Genomic DNA, 16,251 nt, shown 5'->3' with positions numbered 1-16,251 from the left:
AGAACCTTTATCTCAATCCAGGGTTAACTTCAAAGCCAATTTTTTTTTTTGATGTGTATGTTTTAAAGTTACTTTATCTTGAAGAGAAACACATACTGTCCATTGAATTGCAATTGTTGGAGCACGTAGGGGCCGTGCTTCACTGGTTCCAAGAAAAGATCTTCAGCATGAATTAGCAGTATGCACACATCTGCCTGATTTTAGGCCGGGTGTCCAAGTTTACACTCCATCATTTTTCCGATGGTCAACAGATAAGCTAGTGACAAGGTGAGTGATAGCCCAACTGGGGTAGATCTACACAGTGGATTACTATGCAGAAGTAAAAAGGAGCAGAATATTGACGAACAAAACATCCACGAATCTCAAATAATGCTGAGTGAAAGAAGGCAGACAAAAGTGGGCACATCCTGTATGACTCCAGTTATATAAAATTCTAGAAATGCCGACTAATCTCCTGCGACAGAAAGCAGGACAACAGCCACCTGTGGTTGGGGGTGATGCAAGTAAGAGCAGGAGGAAATCTTTGGTTTGACATGCACACACATGCACACACACATGCACGGACATACCTATTGTGGTGATGGTTTCACAGGTGTATATATGTCAACACATAACATGTGCAGTTTATTGCATGTCAATTATACCGCAATGGCGCTAAGAAAAAAGAGTGAGTACTATTACGGTGTATCCTTCTTGTTTCCTGAACTAATCTCTTTTACTCACTTCAGAGTTTCGTGGGGCACAGCTGACGTTCTGCTCTCAATGGTCCCAGGAGGATTCCAAAGAGCAGTGATAAATGTCAGGGCAGTGGGCCTCTGGACCAGAGCGGGACCCCTGACACAGCTGGTCTGCTCCTCTAAGGAGGAGAACCCCACCCAGGCTACTCACAGGCTCTGGTTGAGCTCAGCGGGTTAAGAAAATATAAAGAGTGGGGTGAACTAGGGTTGTAGACATCCCTTGGTACTTTCATCCCTTCCTGACACCACCCTCCATATGAGACTCTCTAATCAGGTCGGATTTCCTGGACACCGATGGAGCTGCATTTATTAGTGGGTGGAGTTACTATTCTCTTTCTCTCAATTTTTTTCTTCTGTGCAGTTGAGTATGTAGAGCCAGGAGTCCTCCCCCCCGCCCCCGCAGTTTGAGCTAATGAATCACTCCTTAAAAAATACCCCCTTACATAAACAGGAGCTCTCCCTCTCAATCGCTCCTGGCCGCCTGGCCTGCTCTAGTTCTCCATGGTTTTCATCGCTACCGTACATAACATACACTTACTAGTTTCTCTCATCCTTCTGTCTCCCACGACCCAAACTAGAGCACATGCAAGCATGAGGAAAGAGACCATTTTATGCACTGCTGCATTCCTAAAGTGTGGACATGGTAAGCAGTCAATAAATAAATAAATGAAGTATTCTCTTCTTTGCTAAGGCAGGAGCACTCAAAGTTTCCCTGATGCATTTCGTCCCCAATTTCTTCCTCTCCTTGGGACAATAGATGCACTCTTCTTAAATTCAGGCTTGATCTTTAAGGCAGAATAAAATATAGGGGCCGGTGGCCATGTGGTTCAGGACCAACATAGGACAGTGTGATAATGATGGCATCCACAGCTGTCAGCCTGGGAGCTCAGAGATCACCAGACACGGCCACTTCATTGTCAATTAACTTCTCATTAATACACTTGTCTAAGCTCCAGTTCTATAGCATCTCCACCAAGTGTTATTTTATTTATTTATTTTTAAATATATCTTTATTGATTACGGAGAGAGGAAGGGAGAGGGAGAGAGAGTTGAAACATCAATGATGAGAGAGTCATTGATCGGCTGCCTCCCGCACACCCCCGACTGGGGATCGAACTTGCAACCCGGGCATGTGCCCTGACCGGGAATTGAACCATGGTCTCCTGGATCATAGGTCGATGCTCAACTGCTGAGCCACGCCCAGCCGGGCAAGTGTTAAATTATTTTAAAGAATGAGAACAGACTGTTACACTTGATGTGTTTTGTTTTTGGGATTTTTTTGTTTGTTTTGTTTTGTTTTTTGTTTTAATTTAGAAACAATCTCAAACTTACAGAAATTTGAAAGTGAAGTAGAAAAAAAATTACATTTTGTGTTCTGAATCATTTGAGAGTATGTCGCCAACTAGATGGCCCACCCTCCAAGCACTGTAACGTGTGTCTCTAACAAACAAGGACGTTCTACAGAACCACATCACCATCGGGAAACCGGCAGGGATGCCAGAGGACCATGCAATCCTCTCTTCCCTTTCGAGTTGCACTAATTGTTCCAACACTGTCCTTTGTAACAAAGGATCCAATTCAGAATTGTGCTGCATTTAGTTATCGTATCTCTTCGGTCTTCTTTCATCTGGAATAGCTTTTCAGTTTTCCTTTGACTTTCATGGCCTTCTGAAGAGAAGAAGCCAGTTTTTTGTAGATTCTCCCTCAGTTTCCCTTGGCCTGATGTTCCCTCACTCTGTGATTCAGGCTGTGTGTTGTTAGCAGAGACTTCAGAGGTGATGCTGTCCTTCTCGTTGAGGCCTATCCGGTAGCACACAGTTTTGATTTTCTACCTTACTGGCTTTCTTGCCTTTTCCAGCCATTCTATGACTGGCCCATGATGACGTAACATACGATGTTATATTACATGTTGTGGGATAAAGGCTGCAGATGGAATTAAGGCTGCTGATCAGCTCACTTTAAGATGAGGAGACTATCCTGGTTGATCCTGGAGGCCCAGTGCAACCACAGGGGTCCTTATGAGTGGAAGGGAGGGAAGAGAGATAGCGACAGAGTGATGTGACATAAAAGACTCAACTGGCCATTGCTGGCTTTGAAAATGGGGGAAGAGAGCCATGAGCCAAGGAATGGGGGCAGCCTCTAGAAGATGGAAAAGGCAAGAAAACGGATTCTCCCGGAGCCTCCAGAGAGAAATGCAGCTGTGCTAACATCTCCTCGATTTTAGCCCAGTGAGACCCAGCTCAGACCTCTGACCTCCAGAGCTGTAAGATAATACATTTGTGTTGTTTGAAGTTGCCAAGTTTATAGGACTTCATAATGGCAATCATAGGAAACCAATACATACCCCTTGAAGGGCCGTGGTGTGTATGTATCCAGTCTGAAGGTCTGCAGGCTCTCCCCCCAGGCCCGAGAGGACCGCCTTGCACTGGGTCACTGCTTTGACTTGGCTGCCCTGCCCTGGGCATGGGTGAGTGAGCTGACATCCCCAGCCTCTCACTGAACACATGTGGTTCGCTGGAAGCCATGAGCCAAATTCCTCCTGAATGGAGTAAGGAGGCGTGTTTCAGTCCAGAGGTGCAAAATCTTGGCTGGATGATCGCAGGAAATTCTCAGGAAGCCTGGCAAGCTCCCTGGTTTGTGGCACTCTCTCAGTGATGTGAAGCTTAAGCCTCCGAAGGGACACCCCTCCCTGCGCCCCTCCCTGCTCAGGCGCCCTGCAGAAAGACACCTCCTGGGGCTGACTTACTCCCTCCACTCTCCCCAGTTTCCTCTCGGGTGAGTGGAGATGGGCTCGGAAAGGGCCGGTTATAAAGGCAGAAAGCACCGGAGAGACCTGCAGACTCAGAGTGCCTCGTATCACTGGGTCAGGTCACCTTTTGTGCAGAGGAAGGGACTTGTCCAGGGTCAAACTAGCTGATGAGCTCAGCCCGCGTCCCTCCGTGTGACTTGGCAAAGAGAGAAGTTCCCTATACATTTTTCAAGGGGGAGCCCTGGCCTGCCCCGGAGGACCCCAGCTCTGCAGCCTCGGTGGAGGGAGCGAAGTCAGGCGAAGTTCAGGGCTGGGAGGGGAGGGGAGGCGAGGGGAGGCGGGCAGGGGGCAGCACTGAGCCGGGAGGGGCGCGGCGCTCGCCCCGCCCCGCCCCCGCGCCGCGAACCTTCCTCCCGCGCCGGGCCTGCTGCGGGGCTGGCCGGGGCCTCGCTCCCGGAGTCCCGCCCAGGGTGGCTCTCGCGGGGCTCCCCTATTTGGCCGGCTCGCCCCGGCCCTGGGCGGGGCCGCAGGAGCGCGGGGGTGGGAGTCCCCGAGGAAGATGCGCGGAGCCGGCCGCCAGGCCGGGCCCCGGGAGGAGAGGGGTGGGGAGCGGGGGTGGGCTGCGCCCTCCCCTCCAGAGCCTTTCCACACCCCGCGCGAAACAAACGCTGTCAGCAGAAATCACTCCCCCTGTAGGAGGAGGGAGGGGAAATCAAGGTAACTAGCCCCTGGCTGCTTAAAAAAGCGGAGGGAGGTCTGCGCAGCTTGGCCGCCGCTCCCGCCCCGCTCCTGGACCATGCGCCCCGGCGCCTCCCCGCAGGGCCGCCGGCGGGGACTCGGTTTCTTAAGCTGAGAGCCCAAACCTGGTGACTTTGCTTCTCCCCAACGACTGAATCATGCCATGTGCCCAGAGGAGCTGGCTCGCAAACCTGTCGGTGGTGGCTCAGCTCCTGAACTTTGGGGGCCTGTGCTATGCGCGGCACCCGCAGCCCGGCCGGGTGCGCTTCCCCGACGGCAGGCAAGGTTGGTGGCTTTTCTCTCTTTCCGTTTGGAAACCTAGAGGTAAATAAAACGTGTGAAAAGTTGGTGGCTCCCTCTTCCCTTCCCCCACTCGGCTGAACTCTGCGGAGCCTTTCGGCTGAGTTGTAAGGAAATCTGAGCTGGGAGCTCAGGAGCATAGGGGTTCTCAGAATTCAGGGTTTGCGGCGGTGATTCCCTAATTCTCACTGAAAGGTGAGTGTCCTGTCTCTTTTCACTGATGCTGCTGCAGCCAGGACTCCAGAGGTAGCGGGTAACCCCCCCACCTCTCTCTTTTGTGTTCTCTGCAGCTGCCCTGGTTCAGTCCCCTGGTTTTCAGATTCTGAACCCAGAGAAGGATTTTTTATTTTATTTTATAAAAGTTCCAGCTGGCTCCTGGCAGACATGGCAGCGTTTCTGGTGCTTTTTAAACTCTGCACAGGGAAGGGGGAAATGTGACTCCGGCCCCCTGCTGAGTGAGTTTGGTTGTGTTTTGGTTTCCTGGAAAGATTTAGGGCTGTGTTTTAAAAATAACAGTCATTTAGGAGAAAATTTACCACCTTAGGGGCTCACCTTTTCCTGTCCCACCTTCCTGATCACAGCCAGCTGTGTCTCTTTCTGAGTTTTTGTGAAGCTCCTAATGCCCTAGGAAGCACTGGGGCAGTTGTGATAGACCCTTTGTTGTTTTAATTATTTTTAAGCCTGATACCCTAGGAGGCTGGTACTGTTTTATTGGACTTGGAAGGGCCAGAGACTCTGCAGTTTGGTGGGGAGTTCACTGTGCCTCTGGGAGAAAACAGGAGAGTGTTCTCTGCACCAACAGTGCTAAGGCACCCTGTGTGTGTCCAGCCACTGACCACCCACAACAGCCTCCTGGGTGCAGGGGCCGTTGTTACTGTTTTACAGATGAGGCAGCTGAAGTGTGGAGAGTTTATGGGCCTAGCGAGTGGTGCAGTGAGGTTTTGAACCCAGGTCGCCTGACTCCAGAGGCTGGCTGGCCCCTTACCATCAAGCAGCATTGCCCAGCAGCAGTAATAGGACAACACACAGGCACAGAGCACTGGCTTAGCATCCATTAAGTCCTGTGTCTGCTGACTATGCTCAAGTCTTGGGAAACTTCCATACTTCCTGACCCCCTTTGATCCCCAAAACCACTTGGGTGGCAAACATCACCAGCCCACCCTTCTTAGGCTTTCCACGCAGGGGTTTCTGCTTACATTGCTAATTTCAAAACTGCTGGAGAGCTCACCTGCTGAGACTCAAGAGCCAGCAAAAGCCAGTTCCTTTGCTTTCCTTGGAAGCTGGAGCCGCAGCATTGGGGTTGGATGTCAGGCAGGGCCCAGATACAATCTCCCACCCCCAAGTTTAAAATAGCAGCGTTTGTTGTTCTTTGAAAAACAGCTCCTTTGTGAAAAATCTCTCTTCTGTGGCAGCACAAACAAAGCCTTCGAGCACTTCCCAGGGCATTTAGAGATGGCTTGGTTCAAAGACACATTCTCCTGGGCTGGCTTTCAGCACTGCCTGCTCTGCATCTTCGAAAGAGAATCCAGCGTAGTGTGGAGCAGACAGCCCAGGGCCTTGCTTTCTCTTCCCTAGAAAGTGGGAGGTGATGGTTTTCCCTGGTCACCTTTAGGGTTATGTACTGAGAGTGTTCCACATGGAAAAATAGCTGTAAAGTGCTCCAAGCTTATTAGCGATAAGTAGATATATTAGGTTTTAAAAATAATTTCAGATTTTAAATGCCCTTTCACCAGAATATTTGTCTTCAATCCACATTTTATGCGAAGGAGAAATTTCTGAGCAGAGTTCCATTGAGGACTAAGTTGAGAGAGCAGACCAGTCAGAGAAGGAAATGTTGAGGCTTCCTGGGAATCTGATGACTTGGGTTTTTCTTCCACACAAGCTGCCTGCTGCTTCACATTGGCCAGTCCCCCTCGACTTCTCCTGGAACTCTGACAGCATTTTTGAGTTGCACCCACATTCTGAACATAAGTGCTTTAAATATCACATCTCCCAGCCTTCTTATTTTTACAGATGAGAATGGGTGGTCTAGGTGGCCAGTCTGTCAGTCAACATGTTTTCATCGAGTACCCGCCAATTGCTATTTCACCAGAGGGGTGAAAAGAGCCCCACAGTTGGAAATTCATTCAGAACCTAGGTAACTGTTAAGGCTCCTTGTAGGCCTAAGGGTCGAGCAAAGTCAGGATGTTAGACTGAGGAAGGAGTATGGAGATAAATCCAATCCTTTTTGGAACTAGAAACGGGCAGATTTGACAAACTCCACTCAGTAGACTTTCCACATCGCTCAGTTGTGCAATGATGTCCACAGGGGTCCCAACCAAGGATCAGAACAATGGGAAATATTCATCTTGTACAAAACACTCTTCTGCAGCCAATGCTGTCCCCTTAGGTGTGTTATTCCCTGGGCTGTTTATAAGTCGTAAGTCACTTCTGTGACCTCTTTTTTTCTCCCGACAGTTCCATGAAATCAACAGGGCAGGCACTCGATCCCATGTTAGAGCCATACTCTGGGCCCCACAGACTTGTGCAAGAGCCCTGGGAGTGTGGCCGTGTGTTTCAACACAAATGTTACAATCATGCACTTATGCAGTTTGCAAAAAATAAATTCTGCAAGGAGAAAATGGTTTGGGGTATTTTCTTAATGTAAGCAGAGACTTCACGGTTTTGATATTTTATATATGTTAATAGTAATGAGCAATTATGCTCTGCAGGTTAATCATGGGGTTGGTGAGCAGATCCAGCCTCCTGTGGTGTATCTTATAACTTTGAGGGGACCAACACGATTCTCCACAACATTTCCACACATGGAGTTTCCTATAATAAAAATACAGAGGAAAGGCTACAACAATCTGTGGAAGATAATTATGAAAACAAACTTCCATTACAGGAATTGCCCTTTTCAGTAAGGAGTCTTAGAAATTCAATTGCTCTCTAAGATAGAAATAAATATGAAGAGTAATCATAGATTTAACCTAAAATTTATAAAGACCGGCGGGCAAATATTCTCTCACCTCTCTCCTTTCTTTCTAAGCAGAGGATAAGTGATCACTCGGTATTTTGTATTTTCAAAAGTGTTTGTGCCAACAGTCTTCACTCAGAGTTTCTCATGAAGTATCAGAATTTGTGGTTTCAAATTGAATTTTAAACACAGCAACTCACAGTATTCAGGGCTTTTAATTTATGTTCATAAACCCCAGGGCAGACCGTGATGTCGTTACAGTGCGTCTCAGCCTCCCCCCCCAGGCTTGAAGGCTGATGCCCAGTGGCAGACCCTAAAAAGCACTCAGGACTTAGCTCAGAGGGTGGGCTCTGGGGTCAGGTTGCCCAGCATGAGTCCTCGCCCCTCTTATTATTTTTAAAGAGGTGGGAGTGGAGGCTAAGGCAAGGGACACCATTAACAATACCCACCCCGCCCGGCCGGGCGTGGCTCAGCGGTTGAGCGTCGACCTGGGATCCAGGTGATCAGGGTTCGATTCCCGGTCAGGGCACATGCCCGGGTTGCGGGCTCAATCAATGACTCTCTCATCATTGATGTTTCTATCTCTCTCTCTCCCTCTCCTTTCCTCTCTGAAATCAATAAAGATATATTTAAAAAAAAAAAAAATACCCACCCCTTAGAACTGTGAGCCTTAGACAAGACCAAGTTGCTATAGCCTTAATGCTGTGCTTGACCATAGAAATGGTAAAGCTGTTATTAGAGCTGTTATTATTTCCTGGCATCTATTCCTCCATCCCTATCATATTCCCTCTGGACTCTGCTTTCTGTGGGCCAAGGTTATAGCCACCTAGTCTTCCAAACTGAACGCCTACTGAGGGGAAGCCAAGGTGAGTGGGGCAGCTCCCTCTCTCTGCTTGGAGGTTATATGTATTTATGGCCACAGAGATCACCAGTAGCCAAGTTTATGTCTTTAATACCAATAATAACTAGTGAGTGCTGATTGTCAGGCACTGTTCTAAATCTGTTACCTGTACTGATACACTGGATCCTCACACCACCCTAGGAGGTAGATACTGATATTATGCCCACAAGGCAACTGTAGTTGGACCATCAACATTAACCATACTTGGTCCACGGCCTCCTGTTTCCACCCACACCTACGGGCTGACATGACTAAGCTGCGTCCTTTGCAGTAACATCAAGAGGCAAAGCCAGTCTTATCTCTCGTTATTGTCCCCGATAAAGAGGCAATTATTATTTCCATTTATTGATGAGCAAATTGAGGCCCTTAAAGAAGTCAAGCAGTTCTTTGCGTGTTAGGTCATCATTGCCAGGGGCAGTGCTATTACCTCTACTCTTACATTCTCTGCCGAGTGCAACTGCATATATGTACATGAAGTATGGCGGCAAGAACATGATTTTGAAATAGGAAGCACGAGATTTTAATCTGAGCACTGCTGCATATTGGCTCTGTGCCCTCCCTTGGCCTCCGTTTCTTTATCTGTGAAATGGGGATAATACTCGGTATCATGGGGTTGTTGTGAGTATTGAATGAGGAGAGACTTATGGTACCTGGCTCATAGCAAGTGCTTGTTAAATGGCTACAGTAAGTGTTATCATTATATTATTGTATAGTCATCTTATGCTGGCTCTTTAAAAAACCTGTTAGGTTAAAAGTGACCTGGTCAAAAGCTGGAAATTTGCTTACTCTTTTATTCTTTGGGAAATAGGTGCTTTAGTCTCTCATTTATACTTTCAAAAATTATGTTTAACTCCTTGAGTTGTATCTTCAGAGAGAGGCCCTATATGGGGCATAAAGTCTGCTCCTGAGAGAGGGAATCTGCATCTGGACACTGGCCCCACACAAGGACCATTGCATGATGACTGCTATACTCAGTTGAATAAGTCTTTTCCTGCCTCTAACTCCCCTCCACTGCTCTAATCCTGGGAAGGCAGAGACATCACTACCAGTAGGAGAAGAGAAGAGAAACACAGGAGAATTACTAACTGAGGCCGGCTACGCCCACCTCACCCAGCCTGGCCGTTCCTCTCCTGGGGTCTGAGCTCGGAAGGGCAGATATTCCTTGGTGAGGGGGCGTGCAGAGGGCTAAGTCAGTTTGACTCCCAGCTCTTGGCATAGTAGCATCACTAATTTGTGCAGAACCCCTTTCTTGTTTTATTTATCTATGCATTTTTGTCCCCATTCCCCACTTTCATTTTTCCTCTAAAAAACCCACGATAATGGATTCCATATGTATTTTTTTGTGTGCGTATGTCCTGGCAAACTTTGTAGTATTGTTTCTGTGTGCACACATTTTCCATGAATGTAAATGGCTCTGTATTAACTTGCTTCGTCTCATATTTTGCATCAAGCATTGTTTTGAAGATCTGCCCGTGTCTCTACGGGGCCTGTTGTCTCTACCTGCTGCAGTTGGAAGCAATGGACCTGGACAATTTACACCTAAAAGCCGAGATAATTTGTTAGTACCTAAGAGTGAAACCCTGTGCTCTGTCCCAGATTTCATCCAAGGTGGAGATGAACCTCTCTACAAAGTGTGCTTGAAGGCAGTTGTCTGGGGGAAGAAGTCTTTGATCATGGTACCCCAGCAGGTTCAGTTCTTTTAATTAACCAGCTACAAACGTCTTCACTGCTCCATCGGTGCTGTGATGTGCAAGGTTCTGGCCTCCAAAGGGTGTGGGGATAAAGAGTATAGTAAACAAAAGGCATCGTAAAAGGAGGCTCTTCTGGGAGCTGCGGAAAGCAGGGACAGGGGGTTCAGAGGCGGCAGGCAGAGAGAGCTTCAACCGGGGACCTTAGGAGGGAGACAGGGAGGACTGGAGTTGGGACTTTAAAGCATAAACAGGCACAAATAAATAGGATATTGATAGGGAGTGTGAACAACGTAGGAAGTAGCTGGGGAAGTGGCGAGGAAATAACACCAATCAGGAAGTGCCGGTGCAGCTGCAAGGTGGCAGGTGTCACTTTTCCCTTTCTGTCCCCCCTTCCTCCCTGCCTCCCTCCCTCCCTCCCTGCCTCCCTTCCTGTTCTTGTTTTTTTTTTTTTTTTGTCTCCAGCTGAAGACTAGTTTGCCTTGCCGAGTGTACTGGTTTGCTTTAAGTAGCCTGCAATCCAGAGTGACAGTCGCTCCCCAATCCTCAAACATGAAAGTGGGGACACAGCGGCAGATCCAGGGGTGAGGGAGCCGAAAGGCACCTGTGTGCCGTGTGTGCAGGGAATGAATGTTCCTGCTTTGCCCTGTTAAAGGGGCAATTTTCATACTTTGCTCCGATGCCTCGGCCCCTCATAGGTTTACTTACTCTTTTTTTGTGTATTTTGTAAAAATAAAAAAGAAACACCCAAGGTCCTGTAAGCACTCTGCTGCACGATCAACCATGTATGCTGTAACTGGTGTAAAGTTTGTCAGAATGTATATGGTGCATTTGCTGTGCTTTTGCATTTTTTCTTCAACCTGACCTAACAGGACACCCCCAAGGTGTTTAAACTCCTTAATAAACAGCGAAGTACTACTGTCTGTGGCAGGGAACTCTGGGCTTGGACTGTTCCTGCTTGTCGTGCTGACCTTGCCTTCTCCCTAAGAGTACTGCTCATGGATTAGTTCTCGCCTCAGTTTGTCTCTGGTCAAACATCTGCCATCCAGAGCTAGGCCTCAGCGTCAGCTTAGGTCACATGCCACCGAGGAGGGAGCCCCATGTCAGTTGTTCAGGGAATTTAATGTTGACAGCGTTTGTATGGTGGAAGGGATCTCGAAACTTAAAGTCAACGGTGGGGTTTTGCAACCAACAAGCTAAAATCTAAGTTCCAAACGGGAGTGCATTTGCCTTGATGCAGACCCAGCAGGGACCTCTGTTTTACCCTGTGTCTCCTTTTTTTCCAGAGCATTTCATCAAGGCCCTGCCAGAATACCACGTGGTGGCACCTGTGCGTGTGGATGCCCGAGGGCATTTTCTGTCCTATGGCCTGCACCATCCCTTTGGTGGCAGCAGGAGGAAGAGGGACTTGGAGAGCCCAGAGGACCGGGTGTACTACAGAATTTCCCACGACGGGGAGGACCTGTTTTTCAACCTGACGGTCAATCAGGGATTTCTTTCCAAAAGCTACATCGTGGAGAGAAGGTATGGGAACCTGTCCCACGTTAAGATGGAGGCGTCATCTGCCCCACCCTGCCATCTCAGGGGCACAGTTCTGCAGCAAGGCACCGGCATGGGGACTGCGGCCCTGAGTTCCTGCCATGGACTGGTGAGTGCCTGGGTCCATCGCCTCCCTCCTCTGTCCCCAGGCCCCTAGCACCTTGACCTGCACACCCACTGCCGATGGGTTCACAGGTGCATTCAACACGTGGGAGCTGAGCACTTACCATGGACATGGTCCTGGCCTCTAAATGAGTTTAAGAGAAAGTTCAGAAAATTAAAAGTCAATAAATCTGGGTGGAACAGAGAGTAAGGGTTCTAAAGTCGCAGGTGATTGCAGCCTGCAGCTGGGGATGGAGACCAGGTGCTCTCAATTGCTCTCAGGTTTGCAAATAGAATAATGGGGCCTTTTCCATTTCAAATGGCCCCTTGTGAGCAGTGAGAACCACCCTATGGGCATTTTCAGATTCAGATTTCAGTTTCATACTAAATTCAGGAGCTCAAAGAAGAAAACATTGACTAATGGAATTATGTGGCAGTAGCCAAGGTGATGGAAAATGTTTAGAGCCAAATCATTGAGTGATTTTGCCAGAAGAACCAATCCACTGGGATTATTTGGGTTTGGGAGCCTTTTACACATGATTGGACAATTAATGGATGTTTATAAAAAAGGGCACCAAGACAGAAGGTGATTTGACTTTGGGTGGTGGGTACACAATGCAACATACAGATCATGTGTCATAGACATGTAAACTTGCAACCTACATGACCCTATTCACCATTGTCACCCCAATAAGTTTAATTGAAAAAGACACCAAAAGCCGAATGAGTTTCTTTCCTTTTTGTGAGCACACAAGCTGGCTGGCTTCAAGTTGATTTGCTCATGTGTCATAATTCACCAATGCTCACCTGGTCAAAAGGATAATGTTGGCTGGTGTCTGATTTTTCCTGATCTCCAAGTTACTTACTTTGCCTTTCACCCAGGGTTGACCCCACACTCAGGTTCACAGGATGGCAGGCGTAGGATAAGCTGGCTCTAAGCCTCCCACCTCTGAGTGGCATCTGGGAGGCTTTCTGAGGAAGGAAACTGCCATGTGCAACAGGACATCTGCTTCTCATTTCTATGGCTCAGAGCTGGCATAGTTTTTGCTTCAGATGTGGTCACCCTAATGCTGGGGCTGTGTTCTCTTCGAGTTGTCTCTAATTTGAAGTTCATTTAGTCTCTGTTGGAGGAGACTCAGATGGTTGCAAACTGAAGACCCAGGAAGGTCACCCATGACAAGCCGTGGGATGACCACCTTCCTGCATTTAATATCCTCTTACCTGGCTCTGGCTCTGTCCCCTGGAGGTTCCTTTCAGTTTGAGTTAGCCCATGTCTCCAGCTTAGCAGCTCTCCCCCTGTCCATCTCAATCATTTTCATTACTGTTTTCCCTCAACAGTTTTATAACTTTGAAGTTATGGAATTTATTTCTTTAAAAAAAAATTGATTTAAAAAAATTTTAAATGTCCAGTTGCTCCAGCACCATTTTTAAAGATGGCTACTTTTTTTTTTCAGTTGCTTCTGCACTTGTCAAAAGTCACTTGGGCATAATTTTGTGTCTGTTTCTGAGTTTTCTATCCTACTCCACCAACAGAATCTTCATTATTATTGCTTGAAATCAGGTAGACTGATGCCTTCCATTTTCTTCTTCTTTTCCAAAAGCTGGGTTAACAATTCTAGTTCCTTTGCCTTTCTATATACATTTTAGAATAATATGACTACAAAAATCTTACTGGGATTTTGATAGGGGTTGCATTAACCTATATATTAATTTTGTGGCCGGGCGGGGAGAGAGATTGACATTTGCTATGTTTAGTCTTCCAATCCATGAACATGGTAAGTCTCTTCCAATTCTGCCCATGAGACCCATGTAGGTTGGCTGGTGGAACTGAAAGGTCCATGCAGCTTGGTCTTCCCTCCTTCCCAAGGTGATAATCATATAGTCTCTTAAGGAAAAATGACAAATCCCACTCTGATGGCATTTCTCACAGGAAATATCCCAGCGAGCAGTGAGAACCACCACATGGACTTTTCCATATTCAGATTTCACACTCATACTAAGTACAGCCGCACAAAGAAGCAAATATCAACTAATAGAACAAATGGAAGGTATGCTCCAAAAGGAACTTCAATCTTCCTTCTCTTAGGATGCAGGACACTCTACAACTTTAGACTAGCTTTCTAGCCTTTAACCAGCAAGGTATTAGTTTTTGCTAGGATATGCTGTTAGAGTCATTTTTAACTCTTTAAATTGTGTTAGGTTCTAATTTTCAGAAATGCAAGGATTAAGTGTTCTCTGTGTTTTGCTGTATAAATGCTACAAATGAGATCAGTGATATTTAGAAATCTGTGCTGCATGATGGCTCCCCTGTTGGGAAGGATGTGTGTGCTATACCACATGGCCCCTTTAGCTCTTGGCCTGGATGGAAAGCCCTACTGGTTTATATTACTGACAATCCAAGAATGTAACAGTCTCTGCCCTCATGTCCTTGAGCTCTGGCTGCAGCCTGGGGTGTGTGGCTCAGGAATGGAATCCCTGGCAGAGCCCCGTGGGAAAACTTTCCCAGCGTGGCTTCTCGCCTGGGCTTCCCGATCCCAGGAAACAGTGGAATCGAGGGATATCTGTGTGTCAGGGTTTGTTGTTCCTCACCCAGGGGAGAGAAAGAAATGCTCTGTGTATCTCCTAACTCTGCTCCCAGGCGGAAGAATTTGCCCTGACCCCTGACCTTTGGGGATTACTGGGTAAGACCCATGTTTACTTGGACTTGAGACTAAAGCAGGGCCTGCGGCTGGTGGGAGTTCCTCCCTCACTATTACTGCTTTGTGTTACAGGCTCATAAACACCACTAGGTCCCCCCCTCCCTCCATTTTCATCTTTCTGCTTACTTTTCAGTTCATTGGGTTCATTTTGTGAGTTCCCAGCGTGATAGATTGGAAGTGAGAGAGAACTGAGGAACCTATACTTTGAGAAGCAGCATTTCTTTCTTTTGCTGGATCTTGAGTTAGGGGCCTTCCCTATGGTCCTGGGAGGGACAGGAGAAGGAGTGGCCCTCAGCTCTTACGGAGGACAAGAGGCCAGTGCTCTTTTTCTTACTGGGCTGACTACTTGGCTTGCAGTCCACACCAATGCAGCATAGAGACGCCACTGCCTTCTGCTGTGTGTCTCTCCCTTGGACACTTTAATTTGAATATCATTTCTGTTTTCATTACAGACATTGAAGATTGGGTGTCCAGAGTTTCCCATTATTAATGTTTAAAAATTTTTCTTCTTTTTTGATGCAACATGAATTGTAGGTCCAGGGAGTTTAAATAGTAGCTTTCAGGAAGATCTAGTTCCTTCAGAAATGTCTCTGAACCCAGAGACACTAATTCCTTTTGAATACACCCTTTTATGTATTGCATGCCTTTGGCAAACACGTGGAAGCCTAATGATGCTTAGAAACAGTCGTGTGTGTGTGTGTGTGTGTGTGTGTGTGTGTGTGTGTGTGTGTGTGTGTGTGTATGATGCTGTTCTAATCAATGTAGGTGAAAGGGTGGATGAGGAATCTTAGATAATGGAATTCAGAAAAGGACTGGAAAGATCCATGGGCGCTTGGGAGCCAAATAAGGTAAGTTATAGTGGCCAGATGTACCCTTTGTCATTCTTTGCTACTCTTCTGTCTTCTGCATGGTTTGTTATGTTAGAACCCATGGACAGGGCCTCCCACAACAGCTCCTGTGTTCTCAGGTTCATGAATTCTCCGCTCTCTGGCGAGTGTGCTAAGCAACACTGTCTGTTTCAGCGCCTTCATCCAAACGGTTGAGAGGAGACAGGCTTTCTGGGCCCCTGGGAGCCTGGGACAGACACAGTTTAGCCTCTCCTTGCTACTCCCAAGGGGATGGGGCCTTGTGGAGGCTAAGTGTGGGTTAGGAATGAGGAGACCTTGATGTTTATAAATATTTCCTTAGGAGATTGCCAGTGTGGGGTTTTTCAGATTGTTAATGGGAGTCCAGGTATGAAAGGGCAATCGCAGAGCAAGAAAGAGGCTTCCCTCGCTGCTCTGTCCATGCACAGAGACCAGTGTGGCAGGGCACCCCACCCACGACGGGGACAGGCGATGCGGCCTCAGCTCCTGGGCCGGGGACCTTCCATTAAGCTCTGTGTCCTTGACCAAACACACCGGGGATTTAGAGAAGGTGTGCATATGTTTGTCTTCCCACTTCTTCAGAACCATTTATTTGTTAGCCCTGTGGATGGACGTCCTGTTTGCCTTCTTCTTTGATTGTACCTGGTTATTTCCTTTTCACATAGTCAAACGTGGGAAATCTTCCTTCAAACGCATTAAAAACCATGACCTTGTGAGACTTCCCAGGGGTGTATGCGGTTTGATTTCCTTACTTTCCCCCTTGAGATAGTTCGGGTGTTCATGTGAAAGGGGTGACTTTTGTACGTCAGCGTTTCCCACTGGGCCCAGTTTCTCTGACCCTGACTGCACATTCCCACTTACACCTTCCTTCATGGTTCTGAGCGAAATTGGTGGCAGGACAGTTAGCAATTCTCAGGAACAGATTGATCAGTTATAAGCTTTCATGCTAATGGTCCCATTTGATGGTATTGAT

At 47.5% G+C, this 16,251-nt stretch overlaps 1 protein-coding gene across 1 annotated transcript in view; it reads left to right on the top strand.

The window, feature by feature from the left end:
- The first annotated feature begins 4,111 nt into the window (after positions 1 to 4,111).
- Positions 4,112 to 16,251, top strand: part of ADAMTS12 (ADAM metallopeptidase with thrombospondin type 1 motif 12) — a 175,797-nt gene continuing 163,657 nt past the window's right edge. Inside the window, exons 1-2 of the mRNA XM_081131264.1 lie at positions 4,112 to 4,509; positions 11,359 to 11,720. Coding sequence (XP_080987390.1) covers positions 4,383 to 4,509; positions 11,359 to 11,720 — 489 coding nt within the window. The 5' untranslated portion in view covers positions 4,112 to 4,382. The remainder of the gene's footprint in view (positions 4,510 to 11,358; positions 11,721 to 16,251) is intronic.

Source organism: Miniopterus schreibersii, assembly GCF_964146895.1.
Source record: "Miniopterus schreibersii genome assembly, chromosome: 3".
Lineage (NCBI taxonomy): Eukaryota > Metazoa > Chordata > Mammalia > Chiroptera > Miniopteridae > Miniopterus > Miniopterus schreibersii.
The sequence above is the reverse complement of the archived record's forward strand: the minus strand, read 5'-3'. Positions and strand labels throughout refer to the sequence as shown.